Source organism: Plectrocnemia conspersa, unplaced genomic scaffold (genome assembly GCF_051122295.1).
Source record: "Plectrocnemia conspersa isolate PC_06_02 unplaced genomic scaffold, ASM5112229v1 ptg000003l, whole genome shotgun sequence".
In the NCBI taxonomy this organism is placed as follows: Eukaryota; Metazoa; Arthropoda; class Insecta; order Trichoptera; family Polycentropodidae; genus Plectrocnemia; species Plectrocnemia conspersa.
The window spans coordinates 15,317,155-15,343,096 of NW_028277167.1; the positions used below are offsets into that span (position 1 = coordinate 15,317,155).

General features: G+C 30.4%; 2 protein-coding genes across 3 annotated transcripts; both read right to left on the reverse strand.

The window, feature by feature from the left end:
• Positions 1-609: 609 nt before the first annotated feature.
• Positions 610-19,677, reverse strand: didum (dilute class unconventional myosin). 2 transcript variants are annotated; one of them, XM_088182056.1, is made up of 34 exons: positions 19,631-19,677; positions 19,142-19,248; positions 18,506-18,830; positions 18,320-18,442; positions 17,477-17,607; positions 16,033-16,252; positions 15,879-15,970; positions 15,669-15,818; positions 15,360-15,606; positions 14,791-14,927; positions 14,518-14,716; positions 14,180-14,397; positions 11,006-11,181; positions 10,846-10,926; positions 6,027-6,165; positions 5,803-5,960; positions 5,564-5,738; positions 5,407-5,496; positions 5,150-5,334; positions 4,829-5,085; positions 4,616-4,766; positions 4,466-4,541; positions 4,317-4,403; positions 3,906-4,253; positions 2,868-2,977; positions 2,702-2,809; positions 2,543-2,636; positions 2,372-2,483; positions 2,135-2,302; positions 1,862-2,066; positions 1,255-1,798; positions 1,015-1,146; positions 839-949; positions 610-768 (listed from the first exon to the last, which is right to left on the reverse strand). In XM_088182056.1, the coding sequence occupies exons 2-34, from the start codon at positions 19,166-19,168 to the stop codon at positions 640-642; spliced, it is 5,505 nt and encodes a 1,834-aa protein (XP_088038182.1). In that variant the 5' UTR covers positions 19,169-19,248; positions 19,631-19,677; the 3' UTR covers positions 610-639. The 2 variants fall into 2 exon arrangements, with proteins under 2 accessions (XP_088038182.1, XP_088038183.1); XM_088182057.1 differs by lacking the exon at positions 14,180-14,397.
• A 2,640-nt stretch (positions 19,678-22,317) lies between these two features.
• On the reverse strand, positions 22,318-25,541 carry LOC148236737 (uncharacterized). Its single transcript, XM_088182102.1, has 13 exons — positions 24,908-25,541; positions 24,707-24,847; positions 24,612-24,646; positions 24,382-24,537; positions 24,199-24,314; positions 24,026-24,133; positions 23,841-23,958; positions 23,658-23,773; positions 23,530-23,592; positions 23,366-23,461; positions 23,124-23,294; positions 22,855-23,057; positions 22,318-22,797 (listed from the first exon to the last, which is right to left on the reverse strand). The coding sequence occupies exons 1-13, from the start codon at positions 25,386-25,388 to the stop codon at positions 22,436-22,438; spliced, it is 2,166 nt and encodes a 721-aa protein (XP_088038228.1). The 5' UTR covers positions 25,389-25,541; the 3' UTR covers positions 22,318-22,435.
• Positions 25,542-25,942: the final 401 nt, after the last annotated feature.

Genomic DNA, 25,942 nt, shown 5'->3' on the forward strand with positions numbered 1-25,942 from the left:
GTACATTTGATGTTAGATAAAGCCCAGTTACATAAATCACGGTTAAAGTAATATTTCATATCACTTAATTTTATATAAATATAATATATATTTTTTCATGTTAAACATCAATCACAGATGGATTAATTCAAAATAAATATATAATTGGACTACAAATATATATATGCATAAAATATGTGATTTTATAGTATAAAGCTAGTAAGCTTTCTATGATTATAAACATAAAACACGATTATAAAGATGATTTTGATGAAGACACAAAATAAAATAATATTAAATAGCTGTCTCATAATATATAAAAAATATACACACGTATAATAAAAGGAATGTATTTTATATTCAATACATAAATCTAAATAAAAATAAAGGAACTTAAATCGCAAAAAATATGTATTCACAAAATTAAATACTTGTACTCTTTCTACTATCAAATTATGCATAGTTTCAATTGAAACTAATATGGCTGACTCATTTGCACTTTTAAACTGCATTCAATAATAAATGCATAGCTGATTTTCAACTGCCTACGTCTAACATATATTTTTTATATATATTAGTCTATGGCACACTTTATATGATAAGCAACTGTGGGATGGAAGCGGGATTGGATTTTTATAATAACATGTACACTAGATTCGTTTACAACTTTGTCAAAAGATCTTGAAGATTCAAAGCGCTTGGTAATTCGATGTCTTCGAGTCGTATCTGAGACGGATTAAACGGGAACCTTACCGGGAAGTTGTACTTAGTGTCCATCAAAAGATTTACCTATAAAAATCATTCGTATCAATCAGAACATTACATACACATTGACAGCAAAATTAAAGAGAAATATTACATTTAGAGATTTGTCCCTGTTCCTCTGCTGAAGATACGACTGGATCTCTCTTATGAATTCCGTGGTTATGGTAGGCTCAAAATCTTCAGCCGGCGTATATAAATTCAAGATCTAAAATCATAAGCAGTGCATTGTATATTTTTTCAATTATGATATATTTAGCTATTCGTGAATACTTTGCAAATCTGCATTGATGTTAAATCAGGGCACATTTCACATGTGCTTTGAATGTCTGCCAATGATTTTCGCGCTTGTAGCAAGTACACGGCTTGGATGATAGGATTCAAAGTAGCTTGAACACCAGCCACCTATTTAAATAATTTTAAGTTTATTTTACTGCATATATGAGTGAATACGAAAATCCTCCCAAATTATTAGAAAAACTTGCATATAAACTAAATAAAAAGCTATATTACCACATCTTGATTGTAACTAGCGCAATTCTCCTTCAGCCAAACTTCCAAATACGATAGATTGTAGCGTATCTGCATGCCTTTGGACCATCGGCATAAGTCCTTCCTCAACAAGAGCTGATTCAAGCACACAGCGCACACAAAGTAATACACCTGCTTGAATATCTGAATTATCAACTCTTCATCAACGCCGAAATAGTTCAACGTCTTCTTCAGATGAGTAAACTCATCAGTTAAGTGTGTCGGACTGCGAGGATTCTCGGTCGGTATGCCAGCTCCGCCGCTGACCGATTGGGCTCTGCCTCTCGGCACTCCGCTCGACACACCGGATATTTCTTCGTACTCTAGCAACGATCCGACAATCATTCCATTGATGCGACGCTCCATCAGAGATATCAATCCTTGATATATCCATACGGCTATGTCAGATAACACTTGTCTATACTCGGACAGATCGAAGTTCCTTAAACATTGCTCGTTTTGAGTCGGAGTATTGCTTTCTTGATACGATGCATCGCCACTGTACTGCTTCAAGCAATGTAACAATCTAAAAATTACGTTCAAGTATCAATGGTATTGTAAGTATTGAGATAATGATTAAAATACGAACCTGAGAGTGTTTGCCAACCATAATACGGTAGTATCCAATTCGTTGCCTTTCTTCTTGATTACCTTTTTGACAACGTTGATGAAGAACTTCAACAAAAGCTTAACTTTGTCTTCGTTGTTTATATGATCCGTATATCTAATGCACATGAATAGTACGTAAGCTGGCAAACCGGGTAGTAAAGTCACGGCAGTCCTCGGCATTAGATCTACAAAATATATAGTATTGAAATTCAGGGAGGAGTAAATCGAGCTATTAAATTATAATGTAACATACCTGCAACTAATCTCTTTATAATTAAAGACTCGACAGATCCATTATGAGCCATTCCAAGCGGACATTTGTATTCGAACATGCCCATATAATCTTCTCTCTCCTTCTTTCTGACCACAGGTAATATACTATTGTCTTTTTCTTGCTTCATTTTAACCTCAGATTTAACAACTATAATATAATCATTTAATTGAGCATCATATTTATAAATTATTAATATAGAACAGAAAAAAACATTACCGCTTGAAGTATCATTCTGATTATCAATACCCAATTCACTGAATCTCTTAGTGAGATTTTTAATCTCACGTTTTTGCTTCTCGCAACTTTCCAACAAAGCATGATTTTGCTCCTAAATAATAAACGTTATATAATAATAATAATACAATTTATAACAAATATAATACGCACTCGTAGATTGATATTTTCAGTGGTGATCCTGGCAATTTCTATCTGCATAAACTGCTCTTTCTGCGCATCGGCCGATATATGAGATGCCAATAATCTAAAAATTTATAGTCGATACAATATTGATTTGCTTTTTAATTTAACATATGTATATACACTCACTTGAGTTGTTCCTCGTGATCTTTACGCACGATACTTATTTCCGATTGATAGTCTTCGAGTGTTGTTTTGAAATGATCTTTCATATGTACCAATTCATCTTCGAGTTGTCTAAATGAAAAATATAAATAAAATTAAAATTACTTTATAATTTAAATTAAAAACGTACCTTGTGATCTTCTTCTGAGCTTCAAACGCTTGAACAAGTTCGCCGTCTTCGTTGATAACGTCGACGTCTGAACCATAATTAGACGTCGCTAACGATTTCAAATTCACAGTCTGAAAAATAAATTACTCTTTAACTATACTTCTCAAAATTATAAGCAGAAAATACAAAACATATAGCTAAAAAAATACGAAAGCATGATAGAGGATTGATTCATGAGAAAACACTAAAAAATATTGGAGGAATGAGTTAAAAATTTCGAGTTATTACAGTACCTTAAAAAAGTACATCATCACAATTATACAATTGTAATATTTAGAGAAATGAGTTGAAGCAAGACCCAAGTGCAATATTAAGAATTTGATAAGATAAGATGATAAATATTATCTTGTATATTATAATTTTATTACATTTTTTTAGAATTAATTTAAAAATATATTACTAATGAGCATCTTTAAGATATGTTAGAAAAGTAAATTGAGGAAGAAGAAAATATAAAAATTAGTAATATGATGAGATGAGAATATTCTCTAAAATACTATTCAGAGAATTTTTTTATTTATAAATACATGTACCTAGAAAAAAGTTCGTTGTTTTACCATAAAAACCGTTACTGTATCTTCAAAAAACGTTTAATCCCATATTAATGAAATAAAAAAAAACATTGTTTTTTATTTTAATTTAAATTTTAATACATTTTTACTTCTTTACTTTTCTCTCCTTATATTTCTTAAGTAATCTATCTAAAGCTTGATTACATAGATTTCATATACAATTACATTTAAAAGTGCTAAAAAAATAAATTCTCAATAATTCTTGGTTCGGAGAATATTCTCACAACTTTTTACATCATCAATTGATGAAGAATAGAGAGATGCACACATATGGACCACATCGAGCATGACACAGGGAGTGATACGTGATCACTTACGACATTCTTAAGAGCCTGTAGCCACGGACGCTGACGGCCAAAGGAAAATTACACCACATGTCAATATTAAACCATAACCAGATGAACGCTATTGGATAAATCGTTTTTACCTGATTCGCCAGAACGCTTCTGAGCTGAATGCACTCTTCGCGTCTTCTCTCCAGTTCGTCTTGTTGAGCTGCAAACTGCTCGGCCAACTCCCTCGAGCTTACATCGGCGCCGTCGGCTCTGGCAACGCTCGTTCTCAATCTCTTCAAATCGTCGCTCAATCTAGTACATTCAATCTCCAACTCGTTGATTCTGTGTTGGTCTTCGGCTCGACTGGCTCCGAGCTCCAAAGTCGTCGCAGACTGCAAGCGAGCTATTTCCAATCGTTCGATTTGATTGTTCAACTTTATTTTATCATCTTCCATTTGTTTGATATAACGCTGAAGTCTAATCACCAAACCGGCATCGGGCTAAAATAAAGTGATTAATTAACACAAACATGTTAAATGTTAAATATTATTAAATAATATTACGATTGAATAATCTCCTGAAGTTTTCGACCAATCTTTACTATCACTTCCAGGTTTGAGAGCCGATTTAACAGATCCATATCCAAAATCCTAAATGAAAAATAAATATATTATAAATTTAATAAAAAATATGTTGTATAAAAGTCACTTACGTCTTCGTTCATTTCAGATTGAGAAACATTACTGGCATTTGACAGTGATCGTTGATGTCGCTGATTGTTTGGTAGACTAAAATAAAATTGTTAAAATTATAACAATATAATATGAAATGCAACAACCCGATTAAAAATATATATACTCACTCTCTATTTGCAATCTGAGCTTCTTCAAGTCTTGCTTGCAGCTCATATTGCTCCGTAAGTAAGCGCTGATATGCCGTTTTCTCTAAATCCAACTCCGATATCAATTCTCTCTTTTCAAACTCATACTGCTCTTTCATTTTCTTCTCAGAATCTACAAAAAATCAATCAATTAAAATCTTAATTTAAAATCTTAATATGCATTTGAACACAAACCTTTCTGATTAGTCAAATTCAACTCCTTCAAAGACAGCAACTCCTTAGTCATCTTCTTATTGTCATTTTGCCACTCAAGTTTTTCTTTATTATACAACTCCGTCTGTCTATTCTTATGCTCAATCAGCTCAATATTATTACCCCTTTCAATAGTGAGATCGGTGATCATCCTTTCTATGACGTTATCTTTATCTATAACGACAGCCCTGATCTTCTTCATCTCCATTTCCAAAGCTCTCATCGGCTCCAGTTTGAATCTTAAAAAAAAATAACATACACATAAATATATATTATTATATATTATAAATCGATAAAACATACTTAAGATCGGCAATTTCAGCATGCAGATGCGTTAACTGCTTATTGTCAAGTTGCAAACTTTCAATCTTCTGCTGCAAGCTGATGATCTTATTCTCCAAGCCTTTGTTGAGTTTTTTGACATGTTCGACGCTTCTGGCTTCGACTCGCAACTTTTTATATTGTCTCTTAGCCAAAAAGCGGCGTATCTAAAATATATTATATAATTATTAAATTATATTATTAATATAATATAATCATAAACTTAAAGCGATACTCACGGCAGATTGACATACGATGACTTGCTTCATCTTTTTCTCGTATCTCTTTCTACCCAACCATCCTCTTATATAACGTTGAATAATGAGGGCCTTGAATAAATATTACATTAATAAGCCATAAGTTATCTATCGTCGATTGATTAAAAATGATACTAACAGCAGCGTTATATTTTAATTCCCTAAAGCGCCTCCTGGCTAGCAAGCCACGACCGTATCTCTGTAAGCCGATAGCAGTACGTTTGAGGCGGTTGTATCTAACTCGAGCGAGCCATCCGCGTATTCGTTTCTGCAAGATCTTAGCGGCGCGTATTCTACGCAAGTTTTCAGCGAGTCTAAAATAAAATAAAAACAGTATAGCATTTAAATATAAGATTATAAGCAATCTTGAAAACATACTTTCTAGCCAAATATCCGCGTCCGTGACGCTGTATGCCACAAATGGCAGATCTGATCCTCAGATATTTCTTACGGCACACAAACGCCCGCAACTGACTTTGCATTATGATGCAACATCTTCTGAGCCTCTCCGCGCGAAGTTTTTCCAAATAAGCCACCTATGAATATCAAAGATAAGTACATAGTTTAAATGAAATATTTATTATAAAACTAATTGAATATACCTGTCCAGCTCTGAAGAATATTTTGGCTCTTCCGAATCTATATTTATCCTGATCTTTTATACTCTTGCCTATGATTCGGGCACAAGTTGCTTTTGCATCTTGTCTGTCTATATCGTTCGAATTACACAATACTCGATATCTGGAATATTATTTATTAATAACACAGTGTAACATTATTTTACTACAAAGACATAATTTACTGATTTATAAATTAACATGTTCGCTAGAATTAACTTTGTTTTACCAATGAATGGAGAAGAGTGCTGTAATCTGTGTATCTGGAAGCTATCAAGACTTCCAAATAACAGATTTTCAACCTTATTTCGAATGGTTACTCTTTTTATAAAAACCATGTGACTAATAGGGTACTAATATTTTTTAATAGGGTACTGAAACATTGAAAATGGGTTTTACAAAAATATAATTTTAACTTAGATGTTTATTAATTAAACTGACATTGGTCGAACGTAAATTACTTACGTCGTTCTTATCATTTAAAACTATTATATAGAATGTTTACATATTTTTTTTATTATACTTGTTATATTTAGATGTTTTATAAATTAAATAAAATATAAATCACAATAAAAAAAATACTTAAAATATTTTTTTATCAGTACGAATTTATCCCTTTTTTTATCTCATCCTGAGTAACGGTGTCCTCAAATCGCAACAGTCTATTATATATATGCTCTTGCGATACAGTCTATTATATATGCTCTTAAAAACACATATAATACAATATTGGTTCACTTTAAGCATCCTGCTGAAGACTCAATATCGCTGAAATAGTAGCAAACTTTCCCAAGCGTTTCCAGCATTTTAAAATCAGAAAAGTCAAAAACATCTAATATTACATTATCATTTTCGTCATTTTTAACCGAAGGACAAAAAAAATGATTTTTACCTCAAAAAAGTTTTAAAAAAATATTTTAATACAAAAACAATTTTAAAAAACAATATTTACAAATAATGTAAATAAGAATAACAATAAAATACCCAAAAAAATATGCAGCTCAGTTTAAATACTACTCTGAACGACATCCTCTTGATGCAACACAACTAATACACAAAATCAAATGCTTATAAAAATTGCAAACGTTTTTTTAATTAAAAATAATATTGAAAAAAAACAAATTTTATGAAAGTAAAGGACTTTTAAAGTTATATCTTTCACACAAAAAAATCTGTCAGGGTGAACACTGCGTCGCCGCATGACTAACGGCCGGTTAATTGAATGCGATGATTGATATTGTTTATGAACCAGCTTAAAAATTCGAGTTTTTTACGTTATTTTCAACATCGGGACCATCTATTTTTTTTTGTTTTTAAATGAAGAACCTATGAGTGTTTCAATAATGACCTTCTCTAGAAGCTAAGTTAGGCCAAACAAAACATAAGAAATCGACATTTTGGAACACCCAAAAACTGCACAATAGCCACACATTTTCAAAAGCCATCAATTATCACTAAGTTCCACAATCCACAACAACGGAAAACTCTTTAAAACTTTTTTCATAAGCGTCGAGAATCGTGTCTAGAAAAATACTCATGCAGCGTCGCCAGAAGGTGTCATTAACCAGTACCACATAGATATTATTTACACTACTAGTCAAAAGTTCTGTTGATATTCTTTATAAATTATGATAGATAAATTATAAAAAAAACATTATATGAGAGATCAAATATATATTTATCAATAAACTTGAAACTAAAATATAAAAGTGTTTTTGAAACAAAAAAATAAGAAACTATATAATTGCATTTTTATCAATTTTTTGTGTAACCCATAAATTAAGTTTTAGATGCTCGCTGCTGTTCTATAACTTTGACATAAAATAGTTATAATAATATGTTTTTATAATTTTGCCATAAACAAGATTTAATCAAGATTTCGAATGCTTAAAAAATATAAAATTAAGGCCCCTACAGATGAAACATGCCAGAAAAGGTGAAACGCTTATCCAAATTTGGAAAAAAATAAGAGATTTCAGAATGATATTTACTTTTCATTACAGCCAGATGATAGACACGGTGAAAAAATCAAAATGACAAGCACACATACAATATACAAGCCTGAATGTATAATGGACTATAATAAATATATGTGGTGTTGATCACGCCGATCAATACATAGTTACCAAATATTATATTTCGAAAAACAATGGAATAAACAAAAAAGGTTTTTTATTTATTTCAATGTGCATTGTTTTATTCGTTCAGTGTCTATCAAAATTTGAATCGTAACAGAAAAATAAAAATCAAAGGTTTTCCTTTGAGTAAGACTAAAAAGCAGATGTGGAATTTATCGATTCTGAAGACATTTCACTGGTTTCTACCACATCTAGCTATGCCCGTGCTGTCAATCCGCCAAAAAGGCTTTCGGATAAGCTGCAAAATCATTATCCAATAAAAATAAAAAGTGGGGAAGAATATGTGAGAAAAAAGTGTAGTGTTTGTTCTGCACGAGGAATAAGGAAAGATACGGCATTCATGTGCAAAAGTTGTGAAATTCCTCTTCATATTGATGAATGTTTTATATGTATAAATCAAAAATAAAATAGTGAAATAGATAAATAAGTGTATATAATAATAATAAATATAAATAAGGATATAGTGTAGTTTATAAGTGTAATTATAAAAATAAATGTGTTTGTAACAGTTGTATGCTGAAAATGGACGCCAAAAATTTGGTGAGTGGAAATTATATTATTAAATTATAATAAACTGGTTTGTAACCATTGCAACCATTTTAAATTTACACAAAATATTAGGAATTAAAAATATATTTATTCGTTCATGAATTTATTCCTCAGAAATTCTTTTAAGTGCAATATTTTTTTTCTTCAAATATTTTACTTAATGACGGTGATAATGATCTGAATTGTAGCTTTTTTCCCCTGGTTTCTTAATCTGTGAATCATTGCAGTTTTCCAAATAGTGAGGAAATATCATAATAACAAACACCCGGTAAAAATGTTCGTAAGTTAATGGATGTTATTTCTTGGAAGTTCTTTGATTACTGTGCTATCTAATTTATCTACATATACTGTAACGTTTTTACTTTTGAATTGATCAATAATATATAGAATTTCTGATAGAAAAACTTAATGTTAATTGATGTGCTATCAACCGCGGATGTTTCGATTTCTTTTGATTGGATTGATTTTATGTTTACCTATAAAATAAATAATTATGGTTCATACGTTTCATAAAAAAATTCACGTGCCCCAAAAATGGGATAAGACAAAAATTTTAAGTAAAATAAAATTATTTTTTTATTTGATATTATGTAGAAATAGTATACTACCTTTCTCTCATTATCATGTAGAAGCAAACTTGATGGTATCCTAATATATTTTTAATTAAAAAAAACCCATAACGCAGGACTCAAGCCACTAAACAACGTTCTTTCAAGACTCGTACAGCAGTCCGCGGGTGTTAAGCTGTTAATATTACTATAAACTGATCCCATTACTTTGATGTAATTCTAGGACTTTCAGATCAAAATTGAGTCCTATATCTTTAAATATTTTAATAGCTTCGTAAACTATGGTCTTAGGAATATTTATTTCTTGGCAATATATCGCCCAGTTCTGTCGTTCTGGTGAAGAACGACAATTGCAGCTCTTTTTTCTGCCGTCAAATTATTTTTTCCCCACATTGTAGCAAGAGATTTTTATTTTTAAAAATAAATGAAAAGAGGAACAAAAATCCTCCAGATTTTGATTTCTATAGTTTTGAATGCACGAAAATGAATACGCATTGAAAAAAAATTGAAAGAACTGTTAAACCCTTCCCATCGCATATTTAACAGCTAGACCAGATTATTCACGCTTATCCCTTTTACAACCCTCTGCTTAGAATAATTAAATTTTCTATGATGCATCTAATAAAATTGCTAATTCGATCGATCAATATATATTTAAATGTTGTCAAGATTTACACTTACTATTAGAATGTGATATTAATGGAACGGAATTGTTTAAGGAAATTTTTCAGTCAATAAAACAAGAAGATTGTTCAAATCTTGATTCGATGAAATTTTTCATTAAAAGCAGTCTTTCTGAAGCTTACCCAAATTATTTAATTGCATTCAAATTATGTTGATAACCCAAGTAACTGTGGCTTTAGCCAAACGTAGTTTTTTCTAAAGTAAAATTAATTAAAAGGTATCTCCGATCATCAATTTACATCTTTGGCAATTCTTTCTATAGAAAGAGAAATAGCAAACTCCATGAATTTCGAGAATATTATTGAAAATTTTGCTACGAAAAAGATGAAAATTTTTTAATTAAATATTTATATTTGCTTTACATATCACTATTTGATCAATCAATTCATCTTTGCTTATAACAGCCTGCTTCATTAATTTCTGTGATAACAGGACATTTAATACCACTACCTTTTATCCACAAGAATTGTTTTGCTCCACCGAAACAATTTTCCAGATACTATATTAATATTCTTACAGTACTTTTTATGAGGCCTTCGATTCTTTTTATAGCAGCTTGTATAAGCTGATTGTTTCATCTTTATTCAATATTACTACTATATTATTTTACTTCAATATTAAAATCAATGGCACTTGCTTTCGTTTTTTGATTTGCCAAAATTGTTATCCAATCGCGAGTGTTTGCAAGTCACAACTTGTGACGTATATTTGTACTCATAAGTATGAATAAATACCTACTGTGTATTTACATACATAATTTTGGTTTTGCAAAAGTTTTTATACATATGTATTAAAAAAATACATATTATCCTTTTATCGTAAAATGCATTTGAATAACCTACATAATTAAAAATTAATTTTTACCTGAGAAAGAAGTCTTGATAGAGCCAACGTGATGGAAATCCAGCTGCTGATATTCTTATGGTTTCTAAAACGCCACACGCTCTATAAAATAAATGATTCGATAAGTTATTTTATATTATTCAATATATTAGTATTGTTAACAATATAAATAAATAGCAACCTTAGCTGTTGGACAGCTCTAGCCGGATCGTATTGAAAAGCTCTTTTCTCGTCGTTGGGTTTAATACATCGCACGTAATGTGGCGTAGTGTCATTCAATGTTGTCATCAGAGCCGTCAACGATCCTCGGAATTGTGCACCAACGCTTTGCTTGTTTTGTTTGGTGTTCGACTGTGTCTATTTGAATAAAAATAAAAATTAGATCAATGTGCAAAACTTGTATTAATAAAATAAACAAGTATATACATAATTATTTTTAATTTCAAGTTAATCTTGTACATGGACAATAAATATGTTAAAATTCTTAATACCAGGATTAAGATATAAATTATGATATTAATACATTTGTTAGTATTGATTGGCTATCGATATTATGTACAACAAATGTTATTCGTGACTTTAAAACATGCATTTGCATTAGCAATAATTAGTTTAAAGCAAGGGTCGTCAATATGGCCGATTATTGCTTCAATGGTGAGCAGTAAGTGATTTTGTTCTGTGCCAAAACAATAATAAGCACTTTATTAGGCTACTTTTACACGCAGAAATTCGTTGGATCTCAAAATGTTCATGCTTATCTCGTTTTGTAGCATTATATAAGTGTTATACAGTCTTTGGGAAAAAATAATGACGTTGATATCCCTCAACAATTAAAAACAGTAAAGAATGTTGCCTTTTATTTGATCTGCAGCTTCAAGATTCCACTATAACTCTTAATAGTAATGCAGACAAACTTGGAGCAATATGCGAGATGCTATGTCTGTCTGTACTTTTTCAGCTTATTTTCTCTTGAGAGTTGAGTTGGCTTAGTTCGTATTTTGGACTTAACCTAATGAAAGTTCTCAAACTATAATTAATTTTAGAACTTTCATTAGGTTAAGTTGGGTTTAGTTAATTTGTGTAAATTAGGTTTCAGTTTGAACGGCAAATGTATGTTTCGCAACTGTCAAATTGGGTTTCATAGACATTTTAAAGCAGCATATTTTTTTCATAAGCGCCTATCAGTTAAATTATATTTTCGGTAGTAATAATATATATCTACTGATAAAAATGCATTTGGACTTTACTGAAAAATACACATTCACTGTAACATTTACACATAGCATGTAAATAAATAATGATAAGTATGTAAACGTATAAATTACTACGTATGGAAAAGTTGAAATTATATCATTTTAGTAGCATGTGCCAGATAAATTATATTTTCACTGGTTAAAATATATATCTACCCGTGAAAATGATTCCGATATGATTTTACTGAAATGACATATTTGTAAAAATATTTTCGGGATAGATTCGATACTGTTTTTTTTAGATTATCTTTGAGGGATAACCTGAGAATTTCTGGTTTAAAAATAGGGATCTCATTTTAGTTTTTTTCAGGGGGAGGGCAGCAAAACCAAAACCAATTTACCGATTATTCGATCGTTTAAAAACAAAACGGCTTTTTTGACTCGGTTAACCGATTTTTACGATTATTTTAAAATCAAATAAAGAATAATTTTTTCTCAAAAATTATAAATAACGCACAAAATCGATTAATAAATTTCTAAGCAAAGCAACAGCGATAAAACTCTTGTCATTGCCTCTAATCAGAAAAAATATTCCTTAATTATGGATATGCAAAAAAGTATTATGAATACAAACATATTTTAAATTATTTGAATATATCTATGTAAATATTAAACAGCGAATTTATAAATCTCGAAAAATTATATAATTCCTTATTAACAATTAAACCAACGTCAACTGTAAATGAACGTGTTTTCAGCATCGCAAATAATTTGATTCATTATTATTATACATTGATGCAATAGTATTTTTAGAATATTATTTTTTTAGAAATAAATAAACTGCAATACATGATTTTATAATTTCTAATTTTTGTGTTTTTGATATTTTTGTATTATAATATTTTGAATTTATTCCTCCAAAGTTTGGGAAATGTATAAAATAATAATCCAATTGTATTTTTGTTGTTAATTAATTTGTTTTTGGTCCATTATATTGTATTTTATATCAAATTTTTCACAATTTATAAATTATTTTGTACATCTACTATGTAACCTAAATAACAAAATAATTAGCGTATGTATATTCTCAAATATAATACATACTTTTTTCGTGAATTTCATTATCTATTTCTGCTTATTTTACCATTAATATTACATTTATAAGCAATGTAATTAGATTTTTTTGCATAATTTTAAACAAAAATTTACATACATGTACATATATTTTTAAATAAAAATTTAAAACATATCCTAATTTTCCGAGAACGGTTAAAACTGGTTAACCGGTTTTTGATTTGTAAAGAAAAACGAAAACCGGACTTCACCAATGAAAATATAACATTTATACATCGCATGTAAATAAATAATGATAAGTATTTAAACGTATATATTACTACATATGGAAAACTTGAAATCATATAACTTTACTAGCACCTGCCAGATAAATTATATTTTCACTGGTTTAAATTATATATTTACCGCTAAAAATGTATTTCAATATGATTTCACTGAAATGGCATTTTTAAAAAACTAGATTCGACTTTTTAGGGATAACCCAAGAATTTCTGGTTTAGAATCAGGAACGTCACTTCAGATTTTTTCAGGGGGAGGGGGAAAAACTTGACCAGTCAATTTTAATACTTTTAAATTTCATTAAAATTCATAGTATTTCATTAAATGACATGCATTTTTCTGGTCAAATTCAGGGGGGGGGGTAAATGCCCCTACCTCCCCTCTCCCAAATTACATCCGTGCTTGTAGAATCATGCTTTAGTGTGGTTAATAATATTATGACAAAGCAAAGAAATCATTTAAACACTAATTTGTTCCTAACGAAAATTGAACCAGACATTGTAATTTTAAAATTGATAATAATCAAGATATTGTTTTTCAATTAACACTCTTTCTTCAATATATTATATACTCTTTCAACAGTATAATTAAAAGTTAGATTTAAGTTTTTTTTAAATTGTTTTCCTTCTAAAAATTATTTCATCATTGTTTATAATTACTGCGATGTTGGTTGACGACCCCTGATTTAAAGCAATGTGATAGAAGCTCAATTTTGATTATTTATATGCAGTTTCAGTCTTATTCGTTTACATAATAAAAGCAAAAATTAAGTTTCTATCATAATTAGTAAGTAATGAAATGATATTTACACTTGACGGTTTAATCGGCGAAACCTTTATCCTAGTCGTCGGTTGCGGCACACCGAGCGACGCTGGTGTTTGCACCGACAACAGAGTCTTTAAAAGTGAGCATGCTTTCGACTCCCTGAGCGCTTCGACCTGCTCCTCCAGCACAGTGTCTCGATTCTTCTCTAAGAAACCGAGCGCCTGATATTCGACATCGTCGGCAAAGTGTTTGATCACAAATGCTATAATACAATTATTGTTTATTCATAACACACTCGCATTCCTCATGCTCAATGTAATTATTAGTTGTTATGCACAGCCTTGATTAACTTTCATTTTTTAAGCAAATTAACAATACGTACCGCTAGTGCCAAACCTTGGCTTGACAAAATGCGATGATTGATTGCATTTCGAGTATAACTTAGCCGCCCACGATGAATCCGATCCTTGAGGCATGCGACACTCTTCGTCTAATAAGTCAAGGACACCTAATCGTGCTTCAATTAAGTCGATGCAAGGTTGATTATCGTAAAAATGTATCATGGTCCAAGTGATCTCTTCCTGTGATAAGATAATTTATGCATAACCTTCAGATTTGACTGTGAAAAATAATATTTGAATAAAAATGTTATTACCCTAAGATATTCTTCCTGCTCCAACTTGAAAACATGCGAGTTGAACTGTTGTTGAAGCTTCTCATTAGCATAGTTGATGCAAAATTGCTCAAATGAGTTTGTTTCAAAGGTTTCAAATCCGTATATGTCTAAGACACCTATAATTAAATTTTTAGATATGTTTATTTATTTTGATATCAATGGTTACACAAAAGTTAGATAAGATATTATCAAATTTAGAACCCACACTACAACGAAAAATAGGTCTAAGGTGTAAGGTGACTAAATTTTGAAAATAACAAAGGAGAACACTAAAAATAAAACGACCATTTAGGAAAAACTTCCGTAAAGGATGACATCACCTTATCCAAAGTCATCTCAAGAACATTTTCATTCAAAAGCCACTATAAGCGGTATGGAACTAAAATTCTCTTAAATTTCCTTTATTCCTGAATATCTAACTCCTCAAATACACAGTGAAAACTAATTGCACTAATGTTATGAATAAATTTTGTAACCATAATCATATGATTGAATAAATAACATATTGTTTAAAAACTCCTTACTAAATATTATAAATATGTACATACCAATAAAATGATTCACTGGTTGAGTGCATCTAAGGGCTTTATTAGCAACAGAAACCACCCAGTTGAACAACTCAGCATAAATATGCTTAGCTAAAGCCTCACGAGATGCCCTAGCGTCCGATCCGCTCAACGGTTTAATAATAACGTCGTTTCTAGAAACAATCTTTCTATGGGTCAATTTATGCGCAACTTCTTCTGCTTGCATTCCGAGCAACTTGCAAAAGATCTTCAAATGCTTATCTTCCAACTGTCGAAAAAATAATATACATTAAAATCTGAATAATGCAACACTAATAATAAATCACTCACATTGACAAAACTAGATTCTCCCTTATCGTCGCTATGAGAAGTGTTGAAATCTTGTTCTGTAATTTTGATATTACCGAGATGTAAAATTGCTGCCCAGATCTTAAACATGTCAGTTTGTTCGGATTCGTTAAAACCCAACGTCGTCAAAGCCTAAACGTAAATAGATTATTATAAAAGACGATTAACTAACGCCGCTAAATATAATTGTACCTGTTTCGTCTCCTTGAATGTTCTTTCATCATCAACTCCATCTATCACCGGATTCTTGCCTTGGTTTAAAAACTCAAAATTGTCTTGGTGTTCTATAAGATTTAAAATACAAATTAGTATTTGATATGGTATTTATTTTATTATTTTATAATACCTAAATATAGATCAGGCATTTTGTCTCTGACGCTGCACAGTTGATAAAATATATGATAGTTCCTCTCTTCGGGTGCTTGAAAAACGACTCTCGATTTTTCCAGTAAATACGTGCGCATCGAAGCTCCGATTATGTGAAAGTTTCGATCAAAGTGTATCTCGATGAACTTGCCGAAACGCGAACTGTTATCATTTCGAGTCGTTTTCGCATTTCCGATTGCCTATATAATAAACCACATTTAGCAAGCACAGAGTGAGCACCGACAATGATTATAATTAATAAAAAACGTCGGAGTATTAAGAGTTAATTGTTTAATGGCACATATTACAATAACATTCAAGATAAAAATGATAAGGGAATAATGCCATAAATTTTCAATGTATAATTATTGAAGGATTATGTGTGTTATGATTAGATATATAACAAAAACAATCGAACGTCTTAACCCGCCGTTGGTCGCACGGCGGCGCAGCGCTCACCCTATCGGTTTTTTTGATGCCGTTTTTTTTGTATGAAACATATTAACTTGCGGGTCCCTCTACTTTTCAAGAATTATGTTTTCTTCAATATTGCATGCTCAAACACATGTTTACTAATTCGATATACATTTGGTTTTGCGTATTAGTTGTGTTATATCAAGGATTGAGAGAGAACGTTATTTACGGGGGTTAGATTCGTGCTGGAAATTTAAATTTTTGGTAGTTTCTTTTTATTATTATTTACTTTTTTGTTGTTATTATTATGTTTTTAATTTATTTTATGAATATATTTTATTTAACTTTATTGATACATAGTATAAAAAAACTATTATGAATTATTTTTTCGATCCATTAGATGATTTAAACAAATTTAACAAATTTATCGCAAAGTTTACAAATAAAAATATAGCAGTATTTAGGAGAGAAACCTGACACTACGATAATTCATCACCCAAAACGAAGTGAATAGAATCGTCCAAAATGTATTTTTTGCCCTAGGAAAAAAATCGCAAAATCACCATAAAATGCCATACGTGCTATAACCCAATATGCAAAGAACATTCATTGGCATTATGTCCAGATTGCATAACTGAGTATTAAAGTAATCAAGATCAAAAATAATATATATTTTTCCATGTTACTTTTAAAGTTTTAAACATATATCAAAAAAAATTATATTTTACTTTTAAAATATTTATTATTTTATTTTTCTTCTTTCGTTATGTAAATAAAGGTTTTAAAGTATTTATATATTTTATATATAGAACACTAAAATATACCAAAAATTAAAAAAATAATAAATATTCGATATTTAAACTTAAAAACATAAAGAACTGAGGGGCGGCTATTCGCTCAGACGCGACCAACGGCGTATGCAATACTCGCGTGACCAACGGCGGGTTAAGACGATTTTAGAAAACGAAATATATATGTTTATTTGGATTGAGATATATGTACGAATATACCTCCATTATGGGACTTGAAGCTAAAACTTTCTTTTCGACTTGAGTCTCGGTTCCGCTGCCCCCGACTGTTGCAAAGTATCTCATGGTGTATTTAGCAGACACTGTTTTACCAGCTCCAGATTCACCGCTTACTATAATTTGAAAAAATATAATCATAAACCATTAAAAGCCTTTAAATTAAAGTTTTGAAATTTGGGTTTACAGCAAAAATGTCTCTTTTAAACGCATTATATATTTATCTTATTAATATGTTGATTATTAGGCTACACTATTTTAAAAATTCAATTCCTTTAGAGGTATTATAAAATTAGTATTCCAGTTATTTTCAATAAACAATAACTATACTTATATATAAATAAATAGCTAGAATAACCCTCTTTAGTTAATTTTACGTATTTTTCTATAATTAATTCTGTTGTTATATTTATTATTATTTTATATTTTATTTATAGTAAATTATATATGTAAATATATAAGTATCTAAGGTACCTCAAAACAATGAAAGATTGACCACCGTACATTTACAGCGATACCGCTCAAAGGGTTAATCAAAATAGACAGTTACTCCTAAAGTAAAATCCCCTTGATTTAAATATGTATTATTTTGAATGCGACAAATTCAAAAATTTCGTCAGTGGCACTCTAGGACCTTGAGAAAAATAAAAAAAAAACCCACCCTACTTTTCTAGACAGTTTACCTTCCCTCTGCTTGGAATTTGCTTTAAATTTAATGGTTTAATACTAAAAAACTGTATCTAAATATAACGAGAACAACTCTCTTGAACTAATAACAGGTTTGTTTATATAATGCTACATCCTTCCTCATTTACACAAAAAGCTTACCTATAATGCTCTGGTCACGTCTTTCTCTTTCTAATTTGGTATAAGCCTCTTCTGCTACAGCAAAAATATGTGGATCTAAGTCACCCATGGCTTGGCCTCGATAAGCCAATATTGTTTCTTCGCCTAAAACATTAACAATATTTATAACACTATCTTTTCAATACTATAAAAATATATATAACTCACCATAAATAGGCAAATCATCATAAGGATTAATGGCAACGAGTACAATTCCGCAGTACGTGTATATGGCGTTGAGATCGCAAAACCTAACTTTGAGATTGTGCAATACGGCCGGCTCATGCAAATATGATAGCGAGGTGAGATCATTTTCGCCAATGAGTATAGACGGATTTCTCAAATGTGGAAGGTCGCTGTCTTTCTCGATCTTAATCTGCTTAATAATGCTCTCATCGTCTGTTTTGACTATGAGAACTCCGCTGCGATAGTCTTGCGTCACCTCTGCTCCTTCCCACACTTTATCCGGATGCGCTATCCATACTCTGGCACCCTAAAATAAAAAATGATTAATAATACAGCAACATAAATAATATAAAATGGCACAAATCAGTTCACCTGCAGCGGTAAACACAGATAATACATTGTAACATTGATTGAAGCTATTGTACTGACAGTCTACATGACATTAAACTACCATAACAAAATATAGCAATGGATTTTTAAGTATTAGGCACAATACAAATTAAGATTAGTTATCATTAGAGAATTCGTATTGTTTACATATTAAGTTAAAAGCTTTAGATACATAAAATATGCATAATCTTATATATAACATACATAGGAATATATTCTAATACTAACCTTTGTATATAGCTCTTTAGTGGTCATTTTGATTTACTTGTTGTAATCACTTAAAATCAATTTAACTCAATAGATATGATAAATACAATATAATGAGTTCCTGCATCCTGTAAATAAATATAATAATCATTATTATTCCCGATATAAACTATTCATATCTCTCATTGCATCCATAGTGCAGTGGGTATCAAATGTCATATTTTTGCATAATGTCGATGTATAAGTATTGACTGAGTGCAACGAATGAATTATTTTATGTAGGTATCGTGATTTGTGTTAATATTGATAAACATAAAAGTACGTAAAGCTACACGTAGGTAGTAGACACGCTATACGATTGACAGCTGTCAACAACACACAATGGCTGCTGTTGTCAAAGATGTAAATTGCGCAATTGTAACAGGGAGTGTCGTGACACAATGGGCCTTATTGTTATTGATCAATAGTCAAATTTGTGCGTTTCATTTATGAACATGGTGAATAGAATACTTTTGACGAGGCCAGCCTTTGACAGCGCAGCCGATTCTGCAATAATCGGTGTTGCCACGGTAGATAAATCTTTATTTATAAAAATTATATATTTTATTTTACTGCAACAAGTTTTTGCTTTAAAAATACAATAACACCCTTATATAATAAAAACGTGCGCCGATTATAAATATTTAACTTGTTTTAATTTATAAATTATTTTATATTTATTTTGGTTGAAATTTTTGAATTTCTTAAAAATATTCAAATGGTCTATAAGCATATTTTTAATATATATAATTAATTATTTTTGTGCTTTAGAAAAGAGGTATATAAATATCTCACCTCCCCTACCCCTCCCTTATCGCTGCATTTTTCCAAAAAATCTCTGACCGTCCTGGTAAAACCTTGCTCATTAAAAAATAATAATACTCTAGGGGCGCATTTATATATTTATATATATTTATTTAAGTTTTATTATGGCAAAAACTTGGCGGCACTCTTTTTTTTCTTGGCGACTTGGCGGGCACGCACGACCGGTACGGACCCCGCGCGCCATCCACTCACTCATTTATACAAATAACATGTAACCTCAAATCTTAAATAAAATACTACTACAGCAACTCAATCTGTGTCTAATGATAAATATATCGAATCGTGTGCTTTAGAGGTAATAGCAGGCACGTAAACCCAAACTTGCCGTCTCTTTCTTAATTATGAATAATGATGAAATGAATAGCTCTCGAACTGACTGTGTTAATGCAAATAAAGTATAGGAAATATATTTTTTTGACAACTCTGTTGAGGTCAGATTTACGTGCCTTATGCGTTCGCGAACGTCGCTTTACGTTTGACGAAGCTTAAATAATTCAATAAACTAAATACAAAAAATATACGTTTTTGCTTCAGAACTTAGTTAATAGCCAATTCGCGATTTGAATTGGGCTTTCAATACATCTTGTAATAAAGAATATCATTTAACCAGTCTGAATAAGTATTTTAATTGTTCACACGTTCAGGGCCGCTGAGAGAAAAATTAGGCCCCAGTACTTATTGTTACTATTCTCCCCCCCCCCCTCCCCCGCAATAATAAAATTACATTTAAAATGTAATGAATTAAAACTTACGGTTCTCACAATTATGCGTTTTCTTGTATAAACGAAAATAAAAACCAAAGAATGTAAATGAAAACAATTTCATATATTTTTCACTGTCATAAACTAATAACTAAAGAACCGGAGATCCGATACTTAGAAACGCAGACTCTGCAATAAAACAATTTATACTTTTTTGGCGGACGTTTGGTGACGGGTGGCACTTAGATACAAATTCAGCCGCTATAGTAGTATTTTATTAAAAGTTGATAATAGTTTACATGTTTGTTATTAAAAAATATGCGAGTAAATGGTGGACGAGACACCACCGGCCGTTGTCTTCCCATCGAGGTCCACCAAAAGAATATGCTGCCCTTCACTCTCACCACGCCAGTGTTACAAGAGTGCCGCCAAGTTTTGACCATAATGAATGCATAAAAGAGTATGTATTAAAAAAATAAGTAAAACATCATTTGTCATATTTCTTTTACTGATTAAGATATTATTTTTTTGATAAATACCATCATTTTGTCACTATGGCCCAAAATAAGACTTGGCCTGATCAGATTGTTCTTCCTCTGGCACTGTCCTGGGCTATCTAGTAAGAGTTTGCCAACCTACATGAACATCTTTTACGTTTTTTTAAACCACTTTCGGCGCATATAAAGCATTGTATTTTGATATATTATATGGCTATCAACGTCATTAAATTTGTTGCTATATCTCAGCTAAATATTCTCGCACATTGATCTGAAAATCTATCTCAGAACAGCCATTAAAATGCACTGATCTTATCAAAGTTTTGTAAAGACGTGTTTTAGTTTTTCTAGATATGTGAGTGCTTTTGTGATTCCTGTAAATCTCATCCTCACAGTACTTACCCTTAGCAATATAAATATGAACAGAAACAATGACGTGACAACGGCGTAGGGTAGCACATTCTTTTGTGTTCTTCGACAGGAAGACGACGGCTGGTAGTGTCTCGTCTACCGTTCACTCACATATATTTTAATAACAAACATGTAAACTCTATACTTTTAATAAAAAAACACTAATGCAGTGGTTCAATCTATGTGTAATTCCCACCCATCACTATCCTTCACCAAAATATTATATTTGCACACCTTTATCGATATAATTACTATTTGGATATAGTGAAAGTTATAAATTCCTAGAAAATATTATATTCTTATGTGAAACTGAATATCTTTGATCATAATTGACCAATGAAATATGTTTGCCAGTTTTTAGCACTAAATATGCATACAGACAGAATAATATAATAGAAAAGTTCAAGAATAATTGATATTCCCAACTTTTACCTAAAATTAACAATTGGGTTGCAGAAACGCTAAGAATATGGTCAGGGATAATTGAATGTGAATAAAACATATTTTTTTTAGTATTTACTAATAATTATTATTTTAATTTGTAATATGTCTAATAATAATTGGTCCACATTCAGTTACAATCCAGTAACTAAGTAGTTATTAAAACATTTGTTATTATTACAGTAATAATTAATATTATATTAGATAGTATTTACACGTAAATATAAAGAATCAAGTATTAAAAACTGTAAGATTTTACACTGAAATAAATAAATTAAAAAACTATAGGGCAAAATATTTATTGTTTGATATTAACTAAGCAATAAATAACTTAATAAATATAGACAAATTTAAGATCACAATAGTCTTTTGAATTTTAAATGTTTTAGGAACATATAGGATTAATCATCCGTAACAGTTGTACAAATTAGTTCATCTTCCAATATTTCAAAATTATTCCAAATAGTGTTATAGTCTTCTATATTCTCGTTAAATATCAAGTAATCCCCTTCTGACATATGATCAAATATTTCGTTTCCACACGGTACCAGATATGAACTATCCATGATTTGTTGGCCATCTTCAACCAGCACGAGATCCTCTTGACTTTCCATTAATTCCGTATTGTCACTGTCAAAAATATTGATAGGCTGTTCAATGAAATCTTTGTTAATTATTACATCGGAGTTGATACACATATCAAAATTGATGCTGCTTTCTTCACATTTAACCACTTCGTTCAAGTTCAATTCTGATTCTGTTCCTGAAATAATAGTGTAATTAGATTGTATATTGATTAATAATATTTCTTATTGTTTACTTAATTGGGCCTCTTCTTTAGGCACACTGCACTGTTGAATGTGCATTTTTAGATCAGATGGATGAGTGAAGAACTTCTGACAGTGAGAACACTTATATTGTCTCTTCTTGTTGTGTATTAAACGGTGGCTCTTTACAGCACGTGCTCTTTTGAAAGTCATTCCGCATATATCGCAAGAAAAAGGTCGTTCATCCGAATGAATTCTAAAGTAGCAATTAATTAATTTAATATAAATATTTTTGTGTACATAGATTATTTGATAGTATTACTTGACGTGTTCGTTAAGCGTGTTCTTGTGACGAAAGCCTTTCTTGCAAATTTCGCATATAAAAGGTCTATCTTTACCGTGCGTTTTGATATGTTTTTTTAAATCGTCACTACGATGATACACTTTATCGCACACAGGACACGGTTTATCAATTTTTTTAGTGTGAACCCGTCTGAAGTATTTAAACATTAATTTGAATATAAAACATACTTTAAGAATGAGTATTTGTATAATATATTTAACCTTTTATGTGTTCTCAAATCATTGGAACGTAAAAAACTATCACCGCATTCGGAACAATGATAGGAAGGTTCGTTTAAAATTAATTTTGAATGATTTCTAAAATATAAATCAATTTTATTTAGCGGTTAGAGCTTAATTCTATGTTATTCATTTATATTATTCACCGTTCATCAAAATTAGAATTCGTTTCTCGGTAGTGCTTTCTACGATGTCGTGACATGGACCATCTATAATTTGATTAAATCATGAACGACATTATCTTACAGTATATTCATATATAAGAATAACATACCTATTAGTAAAAAATATATTACAAACATCGCACTGATTTTTGTGATTGTTTAATTTGTGGGCTTGTTTTTTATGGTCGATCAAACAAGCTCTATCGAAATATGACTTTTTGCATATCTAAATAAATATATAATAATCATGTAGTTTGAATTTTATATCACAGGCTTTAAAATAAAAATTGTACCTCGCACAAAAACAGCTTAACAACTGGAAATTTATCCAATTGCAAATCCGCATCTGCAATTTCTACAAATACACTACCGACACGTGGTATTCTATGTGTAGTTTCATGATATATGCGCCTAAAATATTTTAAAACATCATTAAATTCAAATCTATTTTGTTTTAAATCATTTACTTCACACTCACTTAGAATAAGAAGTAAATAAAAGACCGCAAACGCTACATGAATAAGGTTTTTCAACTCCTTGGTGAATATTGAGATGATCCAGTAATGAAGCTTCTTCGCAATAGACTCTAAATTTGAAATAATAATTAGTTAATAATTTATATGGAATATTACGGCAAATATTTCGCCATACTTTTCACAATATTCGCATCTATAAACTCGATCTATTTCGACGACTATCACTGCCGGTTTGTTTGCTTCTTCTGAATCGTCGATTTTAAACTCGCATTCCTTCTTATCTATATGTGACTGAAATCAATTTATTTTAAATACAAGCCTATGTTGCAATATTTAACAATAAGTAAAGATATAATACTTGAGCATCTTGTAAATTCTTATAAGCCATTTTGCAATTTAAACAACTGTGGACCTTGGAAAAAGTAGGCTTAGAGTCATGTTTTTGTAGATGTAAAAGAAATCTAGACTTTTTGTTTATCTGCATCGAGCAAATGTGGCATTGATACATCTTTGTCTATACACAATATAAGAAATATTATAGTATAATATATTAGAAAATTATGTTTCATGAAGCATCTAATATGTAACCTGATTGTTCTTTTTATTATTAGTTGCGACAGAATCTATAAATTTAAAATTATATTTAATTAAACATATATGACAAAAAAAATATTTTTACTTACTGCTTTCAAGATCTTCCATATCGTTAGAAATAATGTCTACAATATTTTCTGTATCAACTTCTAAAGACAACATATCGTATTCATCGTTTGTATCAAATATTATATCTTTATATTGATATTCGTCATCTTTAGATATATTTTCTGTAATTATTTAATTAAATATCATTTAAAATATTACCTCAAATATAAAAAAAATAATACCTTTGTTGTTGTCATATTTTTTATTCTTATTAGCTTTCTCTGGCTGGACGATTTTCTTACTACACACACAACTGGTCACAAATGACATTTTTTCGACATCGCGAAGCTTATAAACTGTCTGAGCGCAATCTTCAATAACCAAAAAGTGTTCAGGTCTCAATATATCTGGGGTTGAGTGCAACGGTGTAAAATATTTTTCGACGCATTCATTGCATATTAACTTGGGCGTTAGTTCGTTGAATTTCGGCCGTTTTGAAGGACCCGCTATCAACCTTTTATCACTTTCACCAAATATATACGCTTTTGTGCAATTTGTTGGATACTTTTGCTTACACAAACAGCAAACAATTTCTGATGGCGATACACTTTCACAAGCCAAGTTCGATTTAAATGCGTTTTTTGTAAACTCGTTATATGAGGAAATGTTCGATTGCTTTTCTGAATTACATAAATCACCGCTAGTCTCGGGTTGTGAAGACATACTTCATAACAAGGTTCTTATACTCATCCTTAATTAAAAATATTCATTAACTTATCTTTCACAATTCAGAAATTGCGCTAAAAACCAATATAATTTTATGTTTGCGAACAACGCTGTCAAATGTCAAACGAAAGATGTCAAAGTGCTGCCAGTAGCAAAAAAAAATTTGGCCTAAAGTACAGAAAAAACAGTGATTACATAAAATAACATTTTCTAATTAATTTAAAAAGAAACTCACAATTATTATGTTTTTAATAAACTTATAAGACAAAAAACATATTTTTTCGAAGTGCAATATACAATTATATGCAATAAAAAAATATTTTATTTTTAACCCTTTGCGCTCGTAAGTCGACTATGTGTCGACATCGTATTTCAAGCGTTGTACTCGAACGTCGACAATATGTCGACAAAACTTTGAATGCATTTATTGGCTTTGTGTTCAAGCAAATTTTGAAAATTTAAATTTATTAATAGTAAAAAGACTTCTGTTAAACACATTTCAGTAATATTGAATTTTTAACTTATGCAAATAACTCAATAATCTTAAATTT

Excerpts from the sequence above, each read along its gene's own strand:
- didum (XM_088182056.1), bottom strand. The coding sequence starts at position 19,168 with ATGACCACTAAAGAGCTATATACAAAG. Across the intron at positions 14,928-15,359 it reads ACCAGTGAATCATTTTATTG|GTGTCTTAGACATATACGGA; the intron begins GTATGTACATAT and ends ATTTAATTATAG. Across the intron at positions 2,067-2,134 it reads TATAAAGAGATTAGTTGCAG|ATCTAATGCCGAGGACTGCC; the intron begins GTATGTTACATT and ends TATATTTTGTAG.
- LOC148236737 (XM_088182102.1), bottom strand. The coding sequence starts at position 25,388 with ATGTCTTCACAACCCGAGACTAGCGGTGATTTATGTAATTCAGAAAAG. Across the intron at positions 24,647-24,706 it reads TATGGAAGATCTTGAAAGCA|ATTCTGTCGCAACTAATAAT; the intron begins GTAAGTAAAAAT and ends TTAAATTTATAG. Across the intron at positions 23,295-23,365 it reads GATTTGAGAACACATAAAAG|ACGGGTTCACACTAAAAAAA; the intron begins GTTAAATATATT and ends TAAATACTTCAG.